Consider the following 20050-nt stretch of genomic DNA (forward strand, 5'->3'; position numbering starts at 1 on the left):
AGGCACACACGGAGCCAAAGGTGAAGTCTCCGTGAAGGTGGGAGCAGCTCAGCTCTCCCCAGTCTGGAGCACTGAGCACCGGGCAGGTGATGGCTGCAATGGGAGAGCAAGTCTCAGAGACAGGAGAGATGAGGTTAAATCTAAGGGTAAGGGCTGAATCCAAATCAAAGGAAACCAAAGCTGCGGTCATATGTCTTCAGCTTGCCTTTCTCACCCAGACTCGCCTCTTCAAAAACAGTAGTTGGTACAATGCTTTTTCTGCCCTACGAGTGATTTGCTGGGGGGCACACAATTGCTGCTCTGCAAGAGCCCTGTTTATCCCTTGCACTACCCTGGGTTGAAGGCCCTGGGATGTAGGACCACACCTGCTGCAGTCTACTTGCCTCCCTACCTTTATTGGAGCAGAGACCTGGCTCTATCCTTGTCACAGTGGCAGGGGAATGGCTTTGGGGCTGTAGAGAACCAGATGGGATGACAGCAATGGCTACAAGGGTTGTGTGCCAGCGTCCTCAGGCTGTGGCCAGGATGTGCTTTGCTGCATGCCAGGGCAGCAGCCAGCATTTGCTGGGGTGAGTGGCTCTGCTGCCTGCGGGACCACTGCAGGTTAGTGCCGGGAGGACATTTAACAACCCCATCACCCAGCCCAGCTGAAACACACCCCATCCACTGTACCTTTGGCTTTCAGACCAACACCAAACACTCTCCTAGGCAGACTTTTCCTTTTGTAGCTATTTTACAGGCAAGACTGGTTTCCCACAGAATTCCCAGAGGTGTCTATTGGTGAACATGTCATGTGGATTGGGAGCAAGTGACCCAGCCCCTTTTGGGGCCAGCCAACAATGACAATGCAACAGCTGCAGGCAGGCAGGCACAGGGCAGGTTTGAGACAGGGCAGGCAGCCTTGTCCTTCACAGCCCTCACAGCACCATCAGCCTCACCACAGCAGGAACCTCTGCTCGTTTTTGGAGTAAGCCCAACTGGCAATGCTTACTAACACTGCTTTGTTATCACAGGCAACCGTCTGACTCATCCGATTCTTCGCAAGAAACAAGAATCAATCATACAAACAGCCAGCAGAAAAAAAACAACGGGCTGGGAAAACAAGACTCTGGGAACTTGAAAAGCCTGGAGCAGGCAGGCACAGCCCAGTTTGCCTGGGGGGACTTCCACAAAATTGGGAGCCAGCTCCTGCCCCTGCTGGGGATGATGACTACAGAGAATCACATCACAGCTCCATGACTGTTGCTCTTAACTGCAGAAAGTTTTGTTGGTCTCAGGTGCCTAAAGTAAGCACCAGGTTGGACTACAGGCACACCTTTCACAGGCATCACTGGCAGCACTAACTTCAAGGCGAGTCTTCTTTTTTAAGAATATATGTACAGAGATGCTGTTTGGCCCCTGACAGCTTCTGCTGGGTCTCCCAATAGAAGGGTCCCCAGTTGCGTCCCATGTCTGCTCCAGTCCTTGGCTCATCCCATCCTTGTGCAAGGCTGCAGCACAGGAAAGGTGGAGCAAGGCTCTCACATTCCCAAAGAAGACCAGCACTTCCCTGGGATGCGTGGTGCCTGGCTGCAAGCCCTCAAGCCGCCAACAGGAAGACTTTCCCTGCCCCTGCAGTGTAACACACCACAGCTTTCTCTCCTCTGTGGCTTCCTGCCACACTCTGTCCCTCCCAGTTTATATCTAACCTCATTTCATGGGTTCTTGTCCCCACTCAAGGTGGCTCAGTGTGGCCTGCCAGGATACCCCCTTCCCCTGGCTGCAGGACAGTAGCCCTTCTTTTTTCTGAGGACCTCCAAGATGCCAAGCACCTTTCCAAGGCAGATGAGGGTGGGCTTGGGGAGATGAAGACTGTGCCACTGGATTGACAGAGGTGCTAAGATACCATCCTGAGCCCTTGCTTAGTGCACACAGGGTGCTGACACCTGGGTGGAATTCAGGACAGCGAGCAAGGGCACTGGGACAGCCAGGCAGAGCAGAGGGCTTATTTAGAGCTCAAAGCTGCTCTGCCCATTGCAGCCTCATGAGGGAATCGCCTCCCACATGCAGCACCAGGAGATGCTTCCACAAAGGGCAGGGCATGGCAAGACTTGCCTGAGCAGCATTGGGCACATAGCGCTGGTCCCCCCAAAGCATCAGTGCCATATCCCTGAGACTCCCAGGCCCTGAGAGGTCCTACCTGTGCAGATGGGGATGTCTGCTGACCATTCCTGGGAAGGCAGGCACCACAGTGTGCCCATCCCTTGCTGCTTGAACCCCTCCTGGCACCCAAACATGCAGGTGGAGTTGTAGCTGAAGTTTCCGTAGGGATGGCTGCAGTTCATGTGCGCTCCCTTGGGCTTCAGCTCAGCACACTGCACAACTGGGAGAGACACATCACTGCCAGCCCATTAGGAGCACAGGGAACTTGCCCAGTTTGCCACCAAGGCTCAGGCTCTCCAGCAGGGAGGGAAGGATGGGTATGGATGGCTCACCATACTGGCACTCGGGGCCATGGAAGCCGGGGTAGCACTCGCAGCGGTAGCTCCCAATGGTCTCCACGCACTCGCCGCGCTGGCTGCATGAGGAGGGCTGGCAGGAGGCTGCACACACAGAGGATGGTCATCAGGAGCTGCTGGCCACCCTGGTGGTCCCCAGCCCACCCAATCCAGGTCTGGGCCACAGTCCCCCTACTAACCCTTGTAACACAGCGCCTTTTTCTTCCGGCTGCAGGGCTCATCATTCCATTTGCCCGACTGCTCCTTCCGCTTGATGTAGATCTCCACGCAGTCCTGGTTGGAGCGGCGGTTGTTGGGCTCCCCAACTGCCCAGTTCTCTGCCTCCTTTGTCAGAACCTTCCTGGTGCCCACCCAGGTCCAGATGCCTCCCAGTTTGCGGATGCCAATCCAGTAGTAGGTCCCATGGCGGGGCAGGTTCTCATTGAGGTACTCGATCTCCTCCTTGTTCTGAATCGCCACCAGGTCGGTAAAGAAGGTCTGGCAGTAATTCCTGGCCTGGTCCCATGTGTAGTCCCCTCGGTCACTGTAGTAGTACTTCCAGGCACCCACCTCCTCCCACAACACCATGCCTGTGAGAGAAGGTGAAGTCTGGGATCAATGCAGAAAGGATGGAGCCGGGTCAGGGATGGGATCCCTTAGGGCATGAAGGTGGTCTAAGCCTGGCCAGTGATCAGCTGAGTGAGGGGATGGGATGAAAGGGCAAATGTGGATGAGAATGGGGCTCTAAGGGTATATGGAGACCTGGGTAGATCAGGCATGGCAGAAGGAACTGAAAACATGGGGATGGCACAGGGATGAGGAAGATGGGGGAGACAGGGTGAAGGCTGAGACAGTGGGCAACATGGGGCAGGCAGAGAGTAGGTGGCAGAAGGACCCCAAGTAGTGATGCCAACCCCTTCTCCAACACAAGTATTGAAAACCCAGCCCCATGGCCCTGTTCCCCTGCCCACAAAAAAGTTTTCCAAAGGGGAAAACCCCACTTCAAGATGGTTCTGTAAACATGGTTCCTTCCTTGAGTGCAGAAGTGTGCCACTTCGGTTTTCTTCCTTTACAGTGTTACATGAGAGTCAGACTGAAGCAAGGCAGAGCAACAAGTATGCCCTCACCCCCAAAAGCATTTGGATCCCAACCTGCTCAGCTGAGTTAGAGATGGTCTGAGGAGTCTTGTAAAACTCCTCAGTGTTGCAAAACAAGATCTTACAAAAGTCAAACTCACATCCTGGTCATGCCCACCAGGCAGGGCAAGGCCAGAGATTAACTGGAACCCATAGCCACAAGTGAAGGACACTTTGCTGAAACCCTGCTCTTATTTACTGCATTTCACACCACAACTTTACGCAATCAAAGGGTTTTAGCCACAAAAAGAAGCTCCCCCCCTTCTCCCCAAAAGTAGATATCTTCACAACAGCTGAAAGTGATATGGTATTCATATCTTCATTTGTCAGAAAGTGAGATGGGAATAAAAGCCTGCTCCAAACAACCAGCCTGGGGTGCTTATGTCTCAGGAGAGCACACCACACTGCAGTTATGCAAAGACCTGGGCATCACAGAATAGATGAAAATTTAGGGCTTCTCAAATCTAATTAGAGCTGTAGTTTGGTCAATAATTATATATTTTTCTAAGTAAATTCTCATAATTTGTCTAGTTTTCCTTGTGAAAGAGCAAACTATCCACTTTGTTCAACAAAAACTGAAGCTGAGGAAAATGTGGTTCCCCACTACAGCCCTCATCTTTACCCTTTGGGAATTTGGGGCCCCAGGACAGGAGATCAGGGCACCTTCTGGGAGCCTGCCCCATCCTCAGTTCCCACTGCCCTCACTGCCTCCCAGGCCAACTCCTTGGCTCCCTTGGCAGCCCTTATACCTCTTCCCAGGATGGTGCTCAGCACCCTCCACACTCAGGCTGCCTTTGCATTTTTGTTTTCCCCTCAGAGCTAAATCTCAGACTCCTCCTAACACTTCTGCATTTAACTCATTTCTGTTCCTTAGCTCAGTCATGAAAGGTCTTTTGTAAAATAATTCAGCTCACAGAGGATTTCCAGGGACAGAGCAGTCAACAGCAGGTTTTGCTCTGTGCAATGCCAGCATGTGAAGGAAATATCCTACAGGCAGCAAAACCAAATTCTTCTCTACTCTGATTTCTCCTCCTGATGTCAATTAGCAGCTCTAGTTCTGTGTGGTGCTCCCCCAGCTGTGCTCCCAACCCTTGCACCTGTGTGTCTGGTGCCCATGTCCATGCCCAACTCTGCAGCACAGGCATAGGTGTAGGCAGTGGGTAGAGCTGCTGCTGCCTTTCTCCTGTTCACAGTAGGGTGCAGCAGCTGCCATGCTGCATGTGGGAAACCAGACACCCTGCAGGGACCCCACATGTGGCCGAGCTCTTCCTGGGGGGAGCGTGGACTGCCTGGAGGAAGCTGGCCTGAGCAGACACAGCCTCCTCCCAGCCCAGGAGGATCCAGCCCTGGAGCCGGCAGCCACAAGGGTTGTGACTGATGACCCTCCAAAATAACACTGGAGCTGCCCTGCTCCAGTTTCCCAGACCTGCAGACTCCTCAGCAGCAGGGTCACATAGGGCTTGCTGAGCAGGCGGTGGGTGACTTACCCCATGTGATGGCAGCGATGCCCAGGTAGATGCCACGAGAGCCCAGAGTCCATGTCCTCCCAGCAGACTGCAGTCCCACAGCAGTGCCCTGACAGGGAGGGAGACGTGAGCATGCACATCCCAAGAGGCTCACACACACAGTGCTGCCAGGCAGTCCTGGTGGACATGAGGGCATGTTTCTTGGGCCAGCTCACACACAGGCATGGATGGTGCTGCCAGGTATGGCTCTGCTGCAGAATGGGCCCTTCCAGGGAGGCACTTTGGGGAGCTGTGCCTGCAGCACGGCTGAGCAGTGAGGGAGACACTGCTGGCAATGCAGTTCACTCCTGGGGATTCCCTAAATCCAGGGCATGTCCTGTGGCCTCCCAGCCCTTCCTGCTCAGCCAGGGCTGGCATCTGCCTTGCAGTGGCAGTGCCCTGTATGCCTGGCAGTGTCTTGTCTGCCTGGGGTCACCCGGGCAAGGTGTCTCTGGAGCAGCCTGTGTGTGTCCCACAGCCCCCGACAGTGGCACTAGTTCCTCTCAGTGCCTGCCCATAGCGCTGCCCTCCTCCAAATCCCCTTTTTGAGGCAGACCCTGAGTCACCCCCAAGGAAAGGAGCAGGACTTACCATGTTGGTGCTGCAGACACACCTTGCCCAGCCAGTGGCAGTGCCAGGCGTGTGTGGTCCCTGGCAGGCAGCGGTGCTCACACTTCCTCTGAGCCTGCAGAGCATCGCTCCCTGCCCTTGGCCTCTTCCCCTCCCACCCCGGCCCCACTGCCAGCCCTCATCCTGCCCCACATCACCGCCTCCCATGCCACAGGGCTCTCCCACCCTGAGAAACCCTTCTCTCACCTGGGGCTGGAAGGGAACAGCCGGGTCCCCACTGGCCATAGCCCTGGTGGGACTCAGCTCAGCACCAGCCCCATGGCATGGGAGCTGGGTGCATCCCCACACTGCCATAGGGATGTGACAACCACAGGAGCTGACCCACAACCAGCCAGGATTGCCTGAGCCCCCCAGGAGTTGGAATAAGGTCCCCCAGGAAGGGTTCAACCCCAGCCCATGGTGCCCAGGGCACCAAGACCTCTCTGACCCACCATGTCCATGTGGCAGCGTCCACGCTGGTGGTTGGGAGACAGAGGAGGGATGAGGTGCGATGAGGTCCCGCAGGGGCTGAGTGGGAGCGTGGCTCACAGCCTCCCAGCTCTCATGCTGGATGCTCTCCTCACACACAGGCTTTTTGCTCTGGCTGTGAATCCTCATATACCGTTTATAAGCAGTTACTTACACAATGTATTTTCCCGTCCTTATCTTTATAAGAAAGGTCCAATAATATGCCAGAGGAACTTCCCCTGACTTCTTAATTTCCATTAGAAACTTCCACCCAAGTTTCAGGAATATGCCTAATTGTGTCCACCTCCCCTTGGATCATTCTTGAATCATAACAAATCTTTCCTTACCCCATTCTGCTCATACGTAAAACTGCCTTGGCAGGGTTTTCTGTAGGAATTACTCTGCTCGCTTCCAGCTAAAACCAAGCAAGAGGCATGCAGGTCACATTCATCTTCCAGTTCCAAAGAAGTTGATTCTGCTCCACTGGGACTCATTCTAAACAAAAGGAGGAACCCATCCCACAAAAGTCATAACCCACTAATTACTTTAAACTTGGCCAATACAAATGAAACTCAGTTCCTGTCTCTGGATATATTCCTTGCATCATGTTTTACTGCAATTGTCTATTTTTATGGAATTATTGGGGATGAGTCTGTATGTCCAGTAATTCAGGAGCACTCGCTTTCTAGCAGCTCATCTGCTGAGGGTGGTCAATTACGACACAGGAGAGGCAGGCAGAGAGGCTGAGGGGCAGCTGCTGGGACAGGAGAGCATCTCCAAATGCTGAGGGTCAGCTGGCCAGGGTGGGAACTGCCTCTCCCACTGATGAGACACCTGCTGGGACTCACAGAGGTGTTTGTGGGTGTGTGGCCCAAGGAGAGAGCAGGCTGTGCCCCTGCCAGTTTCACTTCTGCTGAAACCCAACACGGTAGGGTAGAGTAGTAGAAAAAAATATTCCCACCTTTATTTTTGTAACTACAAATAGTTTCTGGTATTGTTCTAAAAACAGAATCAAGGTGGCTGACACTCAGAGGTGGCTGCTACTGCTGCAAAATACATGGCAGTACATGGCCAAATTCAAAGCACTTTGTGGGATCAGGTACTCCATGCCCACAGATACTTGGGATCAGAAAGGGGGTCCTACATGGCAGGACAGATACTGAGGGTTGCTTTGCAGGTAGTGGAAAAAAGTACACATGGTAGGAGGGAGAGAAGACCCAAATCAGCTCTGCTGGGAGCTGGTTAATGGCCAGGAACCCTTTCACATCTCAGATGATTTCCAAGTTTGGCTTCCCTGGAAGGGATTCAGGATGCTGCAGGACGCATGCTCCCACTGGATTCCTGCTGCCTCACTTACCAAGGAAGGGCCTGTCCCTGCCTGAGCAGTGCAGGGATTTCCTAGGTGGAAAGATGGTGCACCCTGTGCCCACCCCTCTGAGGGCAGAGCGCAAGCTCCAAGCCAGGGCTTTGCTCAGCATCTACTCGAGGGAGCAGGTACAAAGATACTTTCTTGTGTTACCTCTTCACTGTCCCTCTGGACGCAGGGATCTGGAATGGAAATGTGCCTCCTTTGCTGTGCCCCGTCGCTGAGCAACAGACCGAGGCAATGCTCTCTCTCCCATGAGAGATCTGCCACAGGCTCTATCTCTGGGGAATGGGCACGGGTATGTGTTGTTTACAGCAGAGGCTCCCGCCCCACGGTGGCACAGCCTGCTCCCCTCCTTGTGCAATGTCCCCGGAGAGGAACCGCAGAGGAACCGAGTCACCCTGGCACAGCCCGTCCGGCTCGGCTGCTGCCGGCGATAGAGGGGGCACCTTCCTGGGGAGCCCCCCTTGCCCCTGGGGAGGGCTCAGCAGCCCAGTGGAGCAAGGAGGCACCCGATGGCACCCCTTCAGGAGCGTAGCATGGTACCAGCAAGGACCCACACCCCTGGGGTGCAGCCTCATTGCTGCTATCCCTCCGTTCCTCCTTGGGAACTCGGGCAGCTCCCCATGAAGCTTTAGAGGCATCTCCTGAGCACGGGAAGCAGATGATTCCCCTGCCCCCCCAGGTCCCCAGGGAGTGTTTGACCCAAAGGCTGTCCTTGATCTGCAGGGTGCCTTTGAACAAGTCTCCCAGTGTGGCACCTGGTGCACAACCCCAGCAGCCAGACCCTCCTCGGATGATCCTGGAGGAGAGCAGCACCCGATAAAAACTTTCTCACAATTTGGAAGTGTTTGGCCACAGGGAGACACATTATGACTGACACCCTGGACTGGAGGGGTGAGATGGTTGCAAGGATTAGTCAGGACCAGATGGACAGGGATGTTTCCAAGACAGCCCAGGGACAGTAGTACCCTACACCCCCCACCCACAGGGACCTTGCAACACTGGGACAGCCCTGGCTGTGGAATAGAGTTTTGGGGAAATCCCTCCTGCCCACCCTTGTCCCTCTCAGAGATGTTTCTTTGATCTCAGCTGTAGGACAGCTCTCTGCCTCTTGCCTTTCACTGCCAAGGCAGTGATGGAGAGCCTTTTCACTGAGCATCACTGCCACTTGGGTAGCCCTGCCCATGCTGCCTGCTGCTCCCTGGCACCTGGCAGCAGCCACACGTGGGTGGCACAGATAAGGCTTTGCCAAACAGGATGCCAGGGGCGTAGGTGACATTGACCTTATCTCACTGCTTGTGTGGTAGGGTGTAAACAAGTGACTCTGCCCACCTGGGGAATCCCAGCACCCCTGCCCTCCAGTGAGCTGGGGCACAGGGTGGGTATGGGGTGCTGGAGTGCAGCTCCATGTGCCACATCCAGGGACAGCCCTTCAGCCATGCAGGAAGTCCTTGCCCTAAGTGACAGCAGAATTACCCAGCCTGCAGAGCTGCTCCTGGGAACTGTGATTGCTCTGCTTGTGCCCTGCCTAGCTCCCCATGGCACTGTGCACCCCTGGAATGCCGAGCCAACCACTAACCTGCCTGGCCCTCCCTTGGCAGCACCCATCTTCTTGGCATGAGAGCAATACCTAGAGCTGTCACACTGGCTTGGCGCAGAGGCAACACAAGTGGTGGAGTCATTGGCAGCTGACAGAGTAGGCCACCACCCCCCCAAACATGACCAGTGCTTTTGTCACATGTCTGGTTTAATGCAGAGATTTCAATCTTCTCCTGTCTCACAGAGCAAGCCCAGAGACAGATTCCTCTGTCTGCCACCTCTGTTGCCCACTGTGTACTATTGCCTGTTCCCCTCCCTGGCCCAGCAGATGAACATGCTCAGCACCAAGAGCTGTGTCTCCAGCCAGGGCCAGCCCCTGTGGAGCAAAAAACATCCCCTCCTCCAGCCAGGAAATCCTGCAGCATCCCCTCTGGCAGGCACTGTGTTTTCCTCTGAGACAGAAGTATCCTTGAGGACATCCTTCATCTTTTGTCAGGCCAGGGCTGAGCTTTTCTCTTTTAAAAAAGTTCCTCTTTTCCAGCTCCCTCCTTCAGCACACAGCAGTTTGATGATTTCTCTTCTGGGATCTTGGTTATCCTTTTGCTCCAAGGAACTTCTGTGTCATTTGACTTGCCATTCTATTAAAATTGCTGATTTATTATCTGCAGATAGAGCAGGCACTGGCACTGGTTTTAAGGTCCTTTTTATGTCCCAATCACTTTGCTTTTGTGAATCCACAAACTGCCCTGCCCATGCTGCCCATGCTGTTGCAAATCACTGGACTCTGCCCTGTGCAGCATTCCCTGGCTGTGCAATCCCGGAGACGGGGCAGTGCCTTCGGAATTGCTGCTGCTGTTGCCATCCAGCTGTCCATGCACAGGGTTGGCAGCACTTGCTGAAGTTGGCTCTCCCTAAGAGTCCTGACTTTTGGGGCAAGCCCCTGCAAGAAGAAAACAAAAGCTAAAATAACAAGGAGAAGGACATTCCCTTTGTTGTCACCTTTGAAATTAATTCCTCCTCCTCTGATCTCCTGCAGCTCTGCTTTAAAGATGATCACAGACACCAATTTAACTGTGCTTTAGCCATGGGCAGAGGGGTACAGACTCCTTTACATCTGAGCAGCAAGAGCAAAAGGTCTTTTCTGCACTTTTCTGACAGGAAATGGTAAGGCAACATAGGGAGTGCTTTCTTAGCTTCTTTTTATTTTTATTTACCTTTGAAAGCAAAAAGGCTATTTTGCAGAGGGATATTATGGGAGGACTCACTGGCCCAAAAGGAGGTGAGGCAGGACCTTCTCTCCCCACCTTCCCTGCTGTGCTGTGGGGATTTGGCTGGCCCAGCACTGTACCTGGCTCCTCCGGGCAGAGCGATGCTCAAGGCGCAGCTCCCCGGGCTGCCGAGCTCCGACCGCTGGGCTGTCAGCTCTCTGCTGCCTCTGCCGCTGTCACACCACCGTCACACGAACGCTTCCTGGTGCTCTGCGAGACCTAGAAACCAGCTTTTGCTCTACGGGCACTGATGTCCTTCGGCAGAGGCGTGCGGCCGGGAGAAGTGTCCGACCCGATGGGCACCGGCGCAGGCAGCGAGCGGAACTGTGCCGGCTGCGGCGTCTGTCCCCTCTGCCGCGGGGATGCTGCAAGGGCGCTGCGGGGGTGCTGGGGACTATCGTGCTGTGTCCATTGGCCTGCAGGCCGTTGCTCTCCACGATGAGCCGGAGAAGCCCTGCACCAGGGAAGTCCATGATGACCACCCCCCAGCGCACGGGCTGCCCGCCTCGGCGCCGCAGGTGCTGGTAGCAGCGGGGGTTCACAATGCGGGCCACCTCCTCAGGGCAGGTGAAGAGCCCATTGCCAGAGCAGAAGGTGAGGTACATGGTGGTGGAGTCCCCGCCTGCCGCCTTCTCCAGGTGCTGCCGCACCCGGGCCCACTTGCGCTCCAGTGACAGCACATTCCAGGCATCGCTGATGCTCAGCTGCTCGTAGGGGATGCCCAGTACCTCCCGCGTGAGTGCCTCCAGTACCACAATCTTCCCACGCACCTGACCCAGTGTTGGCACCTCCTCCTGGCACCACAAACAGCCCTGTCCCTCCTCCAGCAGGCAGCGATGCAGCTGAGCAGCAAAGCCGGGCCGGGAGAAGATGGGCAGCTCCTCCTTGATGCGCATGAGCACGGCCTCGCCAGGGTGGGCACGGAGGAAGCGCAGGGTGCGGCGCAGGACCCCACGCAGGCTGGCCCGCTGGAAGGTGCAGAGGTGGTAGACACGGAGCTCGCCCCGTGACAGCTTGCAGCGCACATCCAGGAAGCGGATGCCGGCCGCCAGCTGGGCCTCCAGACCCCAACTCTGACACCGCAGGCGCCGGCCGCCAAACAGGCTGAGGGAGTCGTGGGTGCCAGGGATGGAGAGGCGGGAGAGCGGCAGGGCGTCGGGGAGCTCTGCCATCCAGTCAGGGCAGTAGGCTGCCGGCTGGGGCACGCAGTCGAATGCCGCGCTACGCCGGCGCCATGTCTCCATGCCACCAGGAGAGCGAGCACCCCGGCGCCTGGCTGGCCCCCCTGAGCCCTGCCATGGAGGAGAAGCACACTATGAGCCGTGGAAGCACCACATGGCCCCCATGTATCCTGATCCCACCCCACCTCAGTGGTATCCCCACCACACCATGAAACCCTATAACATACCACATGCCCCATACACGTTGCTGCCAATACTCACACTGTTGCAGCGTGCTGTCCCCTCCCACTCTCAAGCACTTTTCCCAGTACTCCCCCTCCTGCACTCACCTGGGTTTGCCTGTGGCTGCGGAGTGGAGCCCGATGGACGGGGTGCACGGCCCTGGGTGCCAGTGGCACACTGGCAGGTAGAGCGGGATGCCAGCCATTAACCCGGTGACAGTCATGACGCGCGTCCTGCCTCGCAAATGGCACGTGCACCAGGGATTCATCCTCAGCCCTCGGCCATGGGCAGCGCTTGACAGGCATACCAGGCTGGAAAACTGCCTGGCTGATCCCGAAAGCAGCCATTCAGGCCTCTGCACCTCCCTCCCCAGGAATCAGGACAAACGGGATCGAGGTGCCGCAGGGCCCCTTGATGGCCCCATGGGAGAGGCTTCACAGAGCCTGGGGTGCCCACACGCCTGCTCCAGAACCACGTCCTGGTGGGACCTGCACTGCCCTGGTGACGATCAGCCTCATCCCTGTCAGAGGGACAACGTCCAGGCAGGGACACGGTGCAGTGGGTCTGTGCTTGTCAGCACATCCCAAGACCTGCTCAGCGAGAGCTCCCTGGGAAGTGGGTTTCATCCCCTTGTTCCTCAGCCACCGGTGGCTGCCGCACACTAGAATCACTGCAAGGCTGCCCGGGAGGTGACCTACGTCCTGCCCAGGGCACCTCTGTCGGCAGCGCACACTGAGCCCAGTGGGTTTTGAAGAGGAGCCGCCCGACAGGTCACAGACCCCTCTGGGCATCCCTCCGGGTCACATCCCCTCCACCGGAGCAGGGCGGGCACGGGGATCCTCGGGAGTCGCTTTCAGCGCTGGGCCCTGCAGGGACACCAAGCGGGGACACTCCAGCCGACACCTTCCCAGCGGGGCTGAGCGGGGGTCCCTGGGGCAGCCCCCGGGGGGGGGGGCAGACCCCCCCCCGGCCCTGGGAACGGCCCCGTCCTGCGTTCGGCCCCGTTCCGCCCCTCCCCGCCGCGCTGCCCGTCCCAGCCCCGCCGCAGCAGCGGCTCCCCGGGCGCGGGGCCCCGCCCGGCACAGACCGCAGCGCGGCGGCGCAGCCGCTCCCGCCCGGGCCCGCCCCAGCCCCGCCGGGCGCTCCTCGCTATGGCGGCCGCGCCGGGTGGCGGCAGCGGCCGGACCTGCTTCGTCCTGGGCGGCTCGGGGGAGACGGGCCGGGCGCTGCTGCGGGAGCTGCTGTCCCGGCGGCTCTTCGCCCGGGTGACGCTGATCGGGCGGCGCCGGCTGAGCCTGGGCCAGGAGGCGGAGGCGGCCGTGGTGCGGGGGGTCGGGTCCCGGGGCGGGGGCGGCCGCGGAGTGGGGGTTCCTGGGCGGCCGCGCTGACCCTCGGCCTCCCCGCAGGAGCAGGCGGTGGTGGATTTCGAGCGGCTGGGCGAGCACGCCGCTGCCTTCCAGGGGCACGACGTGGGCTTCTGCTGCCTGGGCACCACCAGGGCCAAGGCTGGCGCAGTGAGTGGGCCCCCCCTCCCCCTGGGAGAGCAGGGGTCCTGTTTGCCCCCTGCCCTGCCTGCGCGCTCCCTGCCCTGCTGACCCTCCTCTCCCCTTTATCCGCAGGACGGCTTCGTCCGGGTGGACCGGGACTACGTGGCGCAGGCAGCAGAGCTGGCGCGGGCAGGGGGCTGCAAGCACTTTATCCTGCAGTCCTCCCAGGGGGCAAACGCACAGAGCAGCTTCCTCTACCTCCGCGTGAAGGTGAGGAGTCAGCCGGGGTGGGCTCCTGGTGGACTGCTGTGTAGGAGTCACAAAATGCTGGGATGCTAGCAAAGGAAGGAGTAGCTGAGGTCTCAAGAGTTGCAAATGGCTCTGGGGGTCCTCTTGGTGCTGTGAGACAAGGAAAGGGGCTGCTATGTGACTGGCTTTGTCTGAAGCAGCATAACCCTGAATGCAGTGTTTATCTCCCTCTTTAAACCCAGAAAGACTCGCTGGGGTCTCTAGCCCAGTCCCAGCTCCCCAGCCTCAAGCTGCTTCACAGCTAGGTGGGGAGGCTGTGTCCCAGTGAGATGTGAACGATCCAGGGATGGAGAGCCCACAGGCTCCCCAGGTGGGACCATACCTATGGCAAAAGCTTTTTTCCCCATATGTTGCGTGCTGCCGCTCCCAACACCTGCTGGATTCACAGCTGTCTGCCGGCTGGATCCATCCCCAGGCTGGATGCAAAGTCCAATTGCTGAGCGGCCCGTTGCAGTTAACATGATGGTTGCAAGGGTGCGCTGCTGACTCACGGTCTGTGTCCACTGCGGGCACTCGCCCCATGCTGCCTGTCCTGGAGAGCTGCTCCCTGCCTGGCCTCTTCCAGCTTTGCACTGGCATTAGTGCCGTTCTGCCCACAGCTCAGCAACTCTCTCCTGCCCATTCACGGAGTGGCAGGGATGGTGCTTGCAGTCATCCTTGTCTCCTTTCATTCCTGCCCAACTGCTCTGACAGGGAGAAGTGGAGAACCTGGTCCAGGCTGTTGGTTTTGATCGCTGTACCATTCTCCGGCCAGCGTGAGTAGCAGTGGAGGAGGGAAGGCACAGGGCTTCGGTGGAGGGTTGTCAGGGCAGCAGGTTGGGAGATGGAGAAAGGATGCATAAGCAGGGGGAAGTGGAGAAAGCCACCAGCTGCAAATGCAGCTCACGGATGAGCAGACTGCTTCCCAATGCAGAGCTTGCTTTCTGCAGCAGTTTCCCATGGCCCATCCCAGTGCTAGTGCCACGTGCCATGCAAGGGCAAGAAGCTGGGGCTGAAAGCAGAGGTTGGGGCACATAGGTCAGATATTATCTCCGCATGGACCTTGACCTTATGCGAGGGGGGAGTACTCACCTATGTCCTTTCAACTGTGCTGCACTCTTGCTGCCTAGGAGAACTGGCATCCTGCTTTTGGCAGCACAGTGGAGAAAGGAGTTGAGTGTCCAGGGGCTCAGCTCAGTCACATTTTGTGGCCCTGCTAAAGCCCCAAAGCCCATGTGGGTTTAGGAAGCTGGTCTGCACCCTGGTGCAGCTGTAGAACCCAGTCTCTAGCCTTCCCCTGGGGATGGTTTCAGGCTGACCCCACCTTACCTCCTCACTCTGCAGGGTGCTGCTGTGCAAGCGCCAGGAGTCCCGGCCCATGGAGTGGGTAACTCGGCAGTTCCTGGGTGTTGTGGCTCGGGTCTTCCCCACCGCTTACTCAGTGCCTGTGGAAACAGTGGCCAGGGCTATGGTGGCCTGTGTGCTGCAGCCAGGCGAGGAGAAGGTGAAGGTGCTGGAGAACAAGGCCATCCATGAGCTGGGAAAGGCAGTGCCACAGCAGGGCACGTAGAGCAAAAGGGATGGCAGGAAACAGCTTGGTTCACCATTCAGACGCTCTTTTGGGCCGAGGATGAACGCACGCATGGGAGAGGTGCAGGGTGCTTATGTGGCTAATGTGGAGCCAGAGGTGGGTGCATTCTTTACACAGTGGCTCATTCTGTCAAGGAATCAAAAATGCAGATGCTGGATGAGGAGAAACAATGTGCTCTGCTGCCTGGATCCAACAAGCAAATGCAGATAAAGTGGTGTAATCCAGGCCTTGAATAAAAAACCGTATGACTGATCTGTTTGTGCCAGCTTTGTGTTTAAATTATACCTGTCACCTGCACATCAACAACCCAGCCTTACCTATCGAGATTGTGTCTTTTAGTGACACTATAGGGAATGCCCACAGGCAAGCGGCCATGCAGCAGATGGACACAGGAAGGCAGAATCAGCTCTCAGCTGTCTGTGCAGAGGCTGCACCTCACAGAGCACATGGTGGCACCAGTGCTGCTAAGACAGCGCAGCTCCTGAGTGCTCAGCAGCAGCTGCTGAGGCACCTGGGGGTGGCTCTGTGCAAGAGCAGACCTGCTCTGTTTGCAGGTCTGTGCAAACAACACTGTCCCCGCTGATCTGCTGAGGTGCAGAGGGACTGCTGCAGGGATGCAGCTGTTCAGCCTGCACTGTTGCTTGGTGCCTGTAGTCACATCAACACCACGCAAGTACTTGGGTTGACTTGAAAACACCTGTCTCCACATGTCTCTCTGGCCTTTCCTTATATAAATTATTTAGAGCTCAGACCCATGTTCCTCAGAGTGCTGTGCATGTGCAAGAGCTGAGGTCAGCCACATGCACATCTTGGAACCAGCTTGCCCCTGCCCCATGCTGCCCAGGTACCAGAAGGGGAGCAGGTTCCTTCTGTGGGCATGGAGCAGGCATGACAAGCAGTGCATTGTCCCAGCTGCAGCCCCAACTGTTCTCAGGCCTCCTGCTCAGGGTCGAGGAACTTGGTGGCTCGACAGCTGGGATGCAGGACTTACGTGACTCCCAAATTCCCAGCTGGCCAGAGTCCCAGCGCTCCGGGTAATGCTGCTTTTCAGGATTTTCTCTGACCTCACCCGTGGCTCCTGTGTCAGTGACTTGGATGTGGCAAATGGAGGGAGCCTGGATCTCATCTCTGTCCTCTATTCAAGCAGTTTAATCACTGGGCAGGACTTCAGAAAGTTGGCAGAGGCAGTGAGATGGTGCAAGGCCTGCACCCGAGCAACTCTTCAACCACGTGTGGTGCTCAGTTCAAAGGAACCACAGAGCCACAGTTACTCCTCAGACTGTCCCAGTGAGAGCAAATACAATACCTTTAGAGTAAAATTTCATATCCAAAGGGAGATGAGAGGTAGGCTGGTCAGGAGCATCACACAAGTCTCTGAGGGGTGTTGAACTTGTGGAACAGGAAAGCTGTTCAAGCATGCAGCACTGGGTTACACAGGCATAATGCACTCCAGCGTTCAAAGAGATTTTTAAAAATGGGGATGTGCTTATACAGGGGAGTGGAAATGAACACCTGAAGTGGTAAGACCTTAAAAGTAGTAAAAATTGCATACAGAAGAGAGACTGAAAAAAGAATGTAAGCTCTGGAAAGTTACAGGTAAAAGGCAAGCCACAAAAGACTTGAAGAAAGCATCCTAAAGGCAAAAAATTAATTATGACTATGTGAGAAGCAGAAAGGGAGCCTGAGGGACAGGATGTGATTAGGCTCTATAGGAAGAAAAGAACCATCACAGGAAGACTTGAGAAATTACTTGCATTGCCCTTTGCTGTGAAGGAGCTCACACTAGCATCATTCCATAGGGGACACACATTTGCATGACTGTCCCAAAGCACGCAGGGGGGAAAAAATAAAAATATTTTTAACCCCATTTTTAGAACACATGGTTAAAAGTCTGCCAGAAGGAGCACTCAGATGCATTGCCAAATACTCTCCTGGGTGAGAATTGCAGTGATCCCTGTACCAAAAAGTCAACATAGTTAAATATGATACTAGTTTTTAAAAAGTTCCAGTGGGAACCAGGAAACTGCAAAGCAGCTAGGCTGCTTTCTATAAAAGGCATGTTGTTAGAAAGGATAATAAAGTCTGGAAATAACAGGGCCCAGGATAAATGTGGTGTAGTGGGAGATTCCACATGGCTTTTGAGGGGGCAGTTGCAAGATACAAGCCTAGAGCACTCTTGGAGGAAACCAGCCATTGTGTATATAAGACAATCTGGTCCTCAGAGTGCACTTGGATCTCCAAAAAGCTCTCCCAGAAGGGCTCTTAAAGAAATTAAGCTGTCGTGGGAAGAAAAGGAAGGTCTGTGTAGTTTCTTACTGGAAATATTTTCTTAGCACTCCAAAGCCTTGAAACACACGAAACAAACATTTATTGCTGGACAAAGGTCTGTGGAAAATGCAAGCTATTTCTGTGTAACCCTTGTTTCTGCTCAAGTGGCACACAGTTTCTTCTTCAGTGTTTCAGATAAGTCTCTGTTAGAATGCACAATTGCAATCCCAGCACTCAGTATAACTTCCTTATCACCCTCTTGCATGGAATTTCCTCACACATTTTGGACCTCAGTTCCCCAGTTTGCTCTGTGCACTCATTAAACCCCCCCAACCTAGAGCTGTGGAAGAGAGCACGGGGCATCGATCACTGAACTATGGCAGAGCCACAGGAGCAGGCGATTTGCCCACCTAGGGCTGAAAGAGGTAAAGGAGGTAAAAGTCTTTAGGGAACAGGCTGAGTTCCTCCATGGTGTCTCACTGGGTGAAGCTCTGGGTTCCTCCAAGCAGCAAGAGGTCTGCAGAGATGGGGCCATGCCCCTGGCATGCCTGGCATGTCTCTCTGCTTTCCAGGGGCTTGTAGCCCTGACTGGAGCTGGGAAGAGAGCACAGAAGGGTGTTCAGTGTCTCCCGGACAGCATTTGCACAAACCTCCTGGTCCCACAGACCCAAGTCCTCCTGGGATTCCAACATTGACTTTATTACTGAAGATTAATGAGAAGAGATAACTGCATTCCCAATGGCTCAGCAGCGAGCGTGGGGCTATGGAGGTTTCCCGTGCGGTGCCACGGTCCCACTGTCCTTCCCAGTCCCAAGCTGTGAGAACTGCTGGCACCTCTCACCCAGCCCACACTGCTGCCAGCTCCTCTCTGAGTCAGGGGGTGCCTGGACAGCTAGCAAAGCATCCTACAAACAGCATCATGCTTGAAAGGAGATTTTCAAAGCAGCCTTCGAGCCGGCAGGCACTCACCTGGCACTCAGTGACACCCTGGTGATGTCCCTGCTAGCAAACGTATGGCCCTGACATGCTCTCTGACCCCAGGGTACTGGTGCAGCCCAGCACAGGGGCAGAGCTTGCAAGGCTGCATTCCTTTGGAGAGCAGGGACTGCACCCCAGATGCTGGGACTTGGGATGACTGGGTGAGGCACCTCCATGCTAATAAAAGATCCTCCTTCTAGTTCCTCTGGGAAAAGCGCAGAATGATAGCACTCTGGGAAGGAGTAAAGGACCTCCATCCTCTGCAGCTGCCAGTTTCCTTACCCCCTCTGCAAGACACAGGAGAGGCTGGTGAGCACCTCAATGCCAGCAGTGGGAAGGGGCAGCCCACCCCAGCGAGACCCCACATCTGGCACCCCTGCCTGGGTACATCTGGGGGACTCTAGTGAGCCCAAGCCCAGGCAAACATCATTCGAGCATCTAATCCTCTGAAATTGTAGGCTGTCCTTTTTTTTTCATTCAGTTTCCATTACAAACCAGTACAAAGCTTGCCCAAGCTCTCCAGGGAGGCACAGTTTCCAACAGACATCCACCTTTCACTTACTGCATAGTCCCAAAACAGGTCCAAAATCCAGCTGGAAAACAGAACCAGGCATAGCTCTGACACAGCTCAAAGAACAAAAGGTGGCCCAGGCCTCAGCTTAAATGTAGCCCCAGGCTGGGGGGGCAGGTGGGGCTGGTTAGGGCAGTGATGATCGTTAGTGACCAAGGGTGTGGACAGCCAGGTTGGGAGCAAGGTTCCTATTCCCAGCTCTGAGTGTTAAACAAGGCACTCATGCACATTTTCAGTCACCCAGACAGCCAAGGCCAGGGCCAGGCACACGGCAGGTTTTCAGCGCTGGCTGTGGTCACCCTCTCCACCCCAAGTGCTGCTAAGCTGTGCTAGGAGTGACTCCATTGCAGCTGCTGGCTGTAGCTCATCCTCCCCCTGAGCAGCCGTGAGGGGGGCCAGATCTTTGGCTGTGGGACTCCTTGGAGCCAGGCTGCTCCCTGTGTTTGCCATGAGCTGCCCCTCAGCAGGCAGCCTCACTTGTTCCTGTTGCACCTACACCGTGCCTGAGTGCCTGGCTGAGGCTGGGAGAAAAATCACACTGCAGATGCTTTTGAACTCATCAAAGTGTCATTGTTAGATAAAGCCAGAATATTTGCTATGATGAAAAGACTTATTTTTTCAAGCTTACGTGAAAAGGAACTTGTTCTGGCACAAAATTCACTGTTATCCACCAGCCAATAGCCACTTTTGAAGCTGTAGATGCTTTGACATTAGCCACAGCCTTTAAATCAACAGCAAGACTTCTCATTAAAACTTTTATTTTTCTGAAAGTACTGTTTTTCACTGGAAAAAACCCTCAATTGAATGAAGCATGTCTACCTGGCTCTTCTAAATACTGACCTGGAGCTTGATATGTTGTTAAAAGAAAGGCTGTGGGCTTCCTGAAGCCCCCCAGAGAGCAGCTTGGCCCTTCCAATTTGATTACCTGATCTCACCCCAGAAAGACCATATTTTTTTCCCCCCCGTGTGAGCTTTGAGAGAAGAAAACAAAATCCAGAAGCTGCTGGGGCCGGGGCCAGCTGCAGCAGGCCGGCCGGCATTGGTTACGGGACTGGCAGGGGTCCAGCTCTCTGCGCTATATAGGAACGAGAGG

The 20050-nt window shown here is 55.7% G+C and overlaps 3 protein-coding genes across 4 annotated transcripts in view; 1 reads left to right on the plus strand and 2 right to left on the minus strand.

Moving 5' to 3' along the window:
- Window positions 1-6340, minus strand: part of LOC113954347 (P-selectin-like) — an 8140-nt gene extending 1800 nt beyond the window's left edge. The window contains 7 exon segments of the mRNA XM_027658552.1: window position 1; window positions 4-93; window positions 2180-2362; window positions 2475-2582; window positions 2678-3067; window positions 5101-5188; window positions 6180-6340. The exon segment at window position 1 is cut by the window's left edge and continues 110 nt beyond it. Coding sequence (XP_027514353.1) covers window position 1; window positions 4-93; window positions 2180-2362; window positions 2475-2582; window positions 2678-3067; window positions 5101-5188; window positions 6180-6188 — 869 coding nt within the window. The 5' untranslated portion in view covers window positions 6189-6340.
- A 2950-nt stretch (window positions 6341-9290) lies between these two features.
- LOC113954348 (1-phosphatidylinositol phosphodiesterase-like) lies at window positions 9291-13230 on the minus strand. Of its 2 annotated transcripts, XM_027658554.1 has the most exons (3): window positions 12961-13230; window positions 11882-12640; window positions 9291-11663 (listed from the first exon to the last, which is right to left on the minus strand). In XM_027658554.1, exons 2-3 carry the CDS (start codon window positions 12119-12121, stop codon window positions 10548-10550), a joined length of 1356 nt encoding a protein of 451 aa, XP_027514355.1. In that variant the 5' UTR covers window positions 12122-12640; window positions 12961-13230; the 3' UTR covers window positions 9291-10547. The 2 variants fall into 2 exon arrangements, with proteins under 2 accessions (XP_027514355.1, XP_027514354.1); XM_027658553.1 differs by lacking the exon at window positions 12961-13230 and having other exon boundaries at window positions 11882-12760.
- HTATIP2 (HIV-1 Tat interactive protein 2) lies at window positions 12889-15392 on the plus strand. The gene is made up of 5 exons (XM_027658555.1): window positions 12889-13096; window positions 13181-13288; window positions 13394-13531; window positions 14264-14325; window positions 14894-15392. The coding sequence occupies exons 1-5, from the start codon at window positions 12926-12928 to the stop codon at window positions 15117-15119; spliced, it is 705 nt and encodes a 234-aa protein (XP_027514356.1). The 5' UTR covers window positions 12889-12925; the 3' UTR covers window positions 15120-15392.
- The last annotated feature ends 4658 nt before the right edge of the window (window positions 15393-20050 follow it).

The sequence above is a fragment of the Corapipo altera genome, unplaced genomic scaffold (genome assembly GCF_003945725.1).
Source record: "Corapipo altera isolate COAL_440 unplaced genomic scaffold, ASM394572v1 79, whole genome shotgun sequence".
Lineage (NCBI taxonomy): Eukaryota > Metazoa > Chordata > Aves > Passeriformes > Pipridae > Corapipo > Corapipo altera.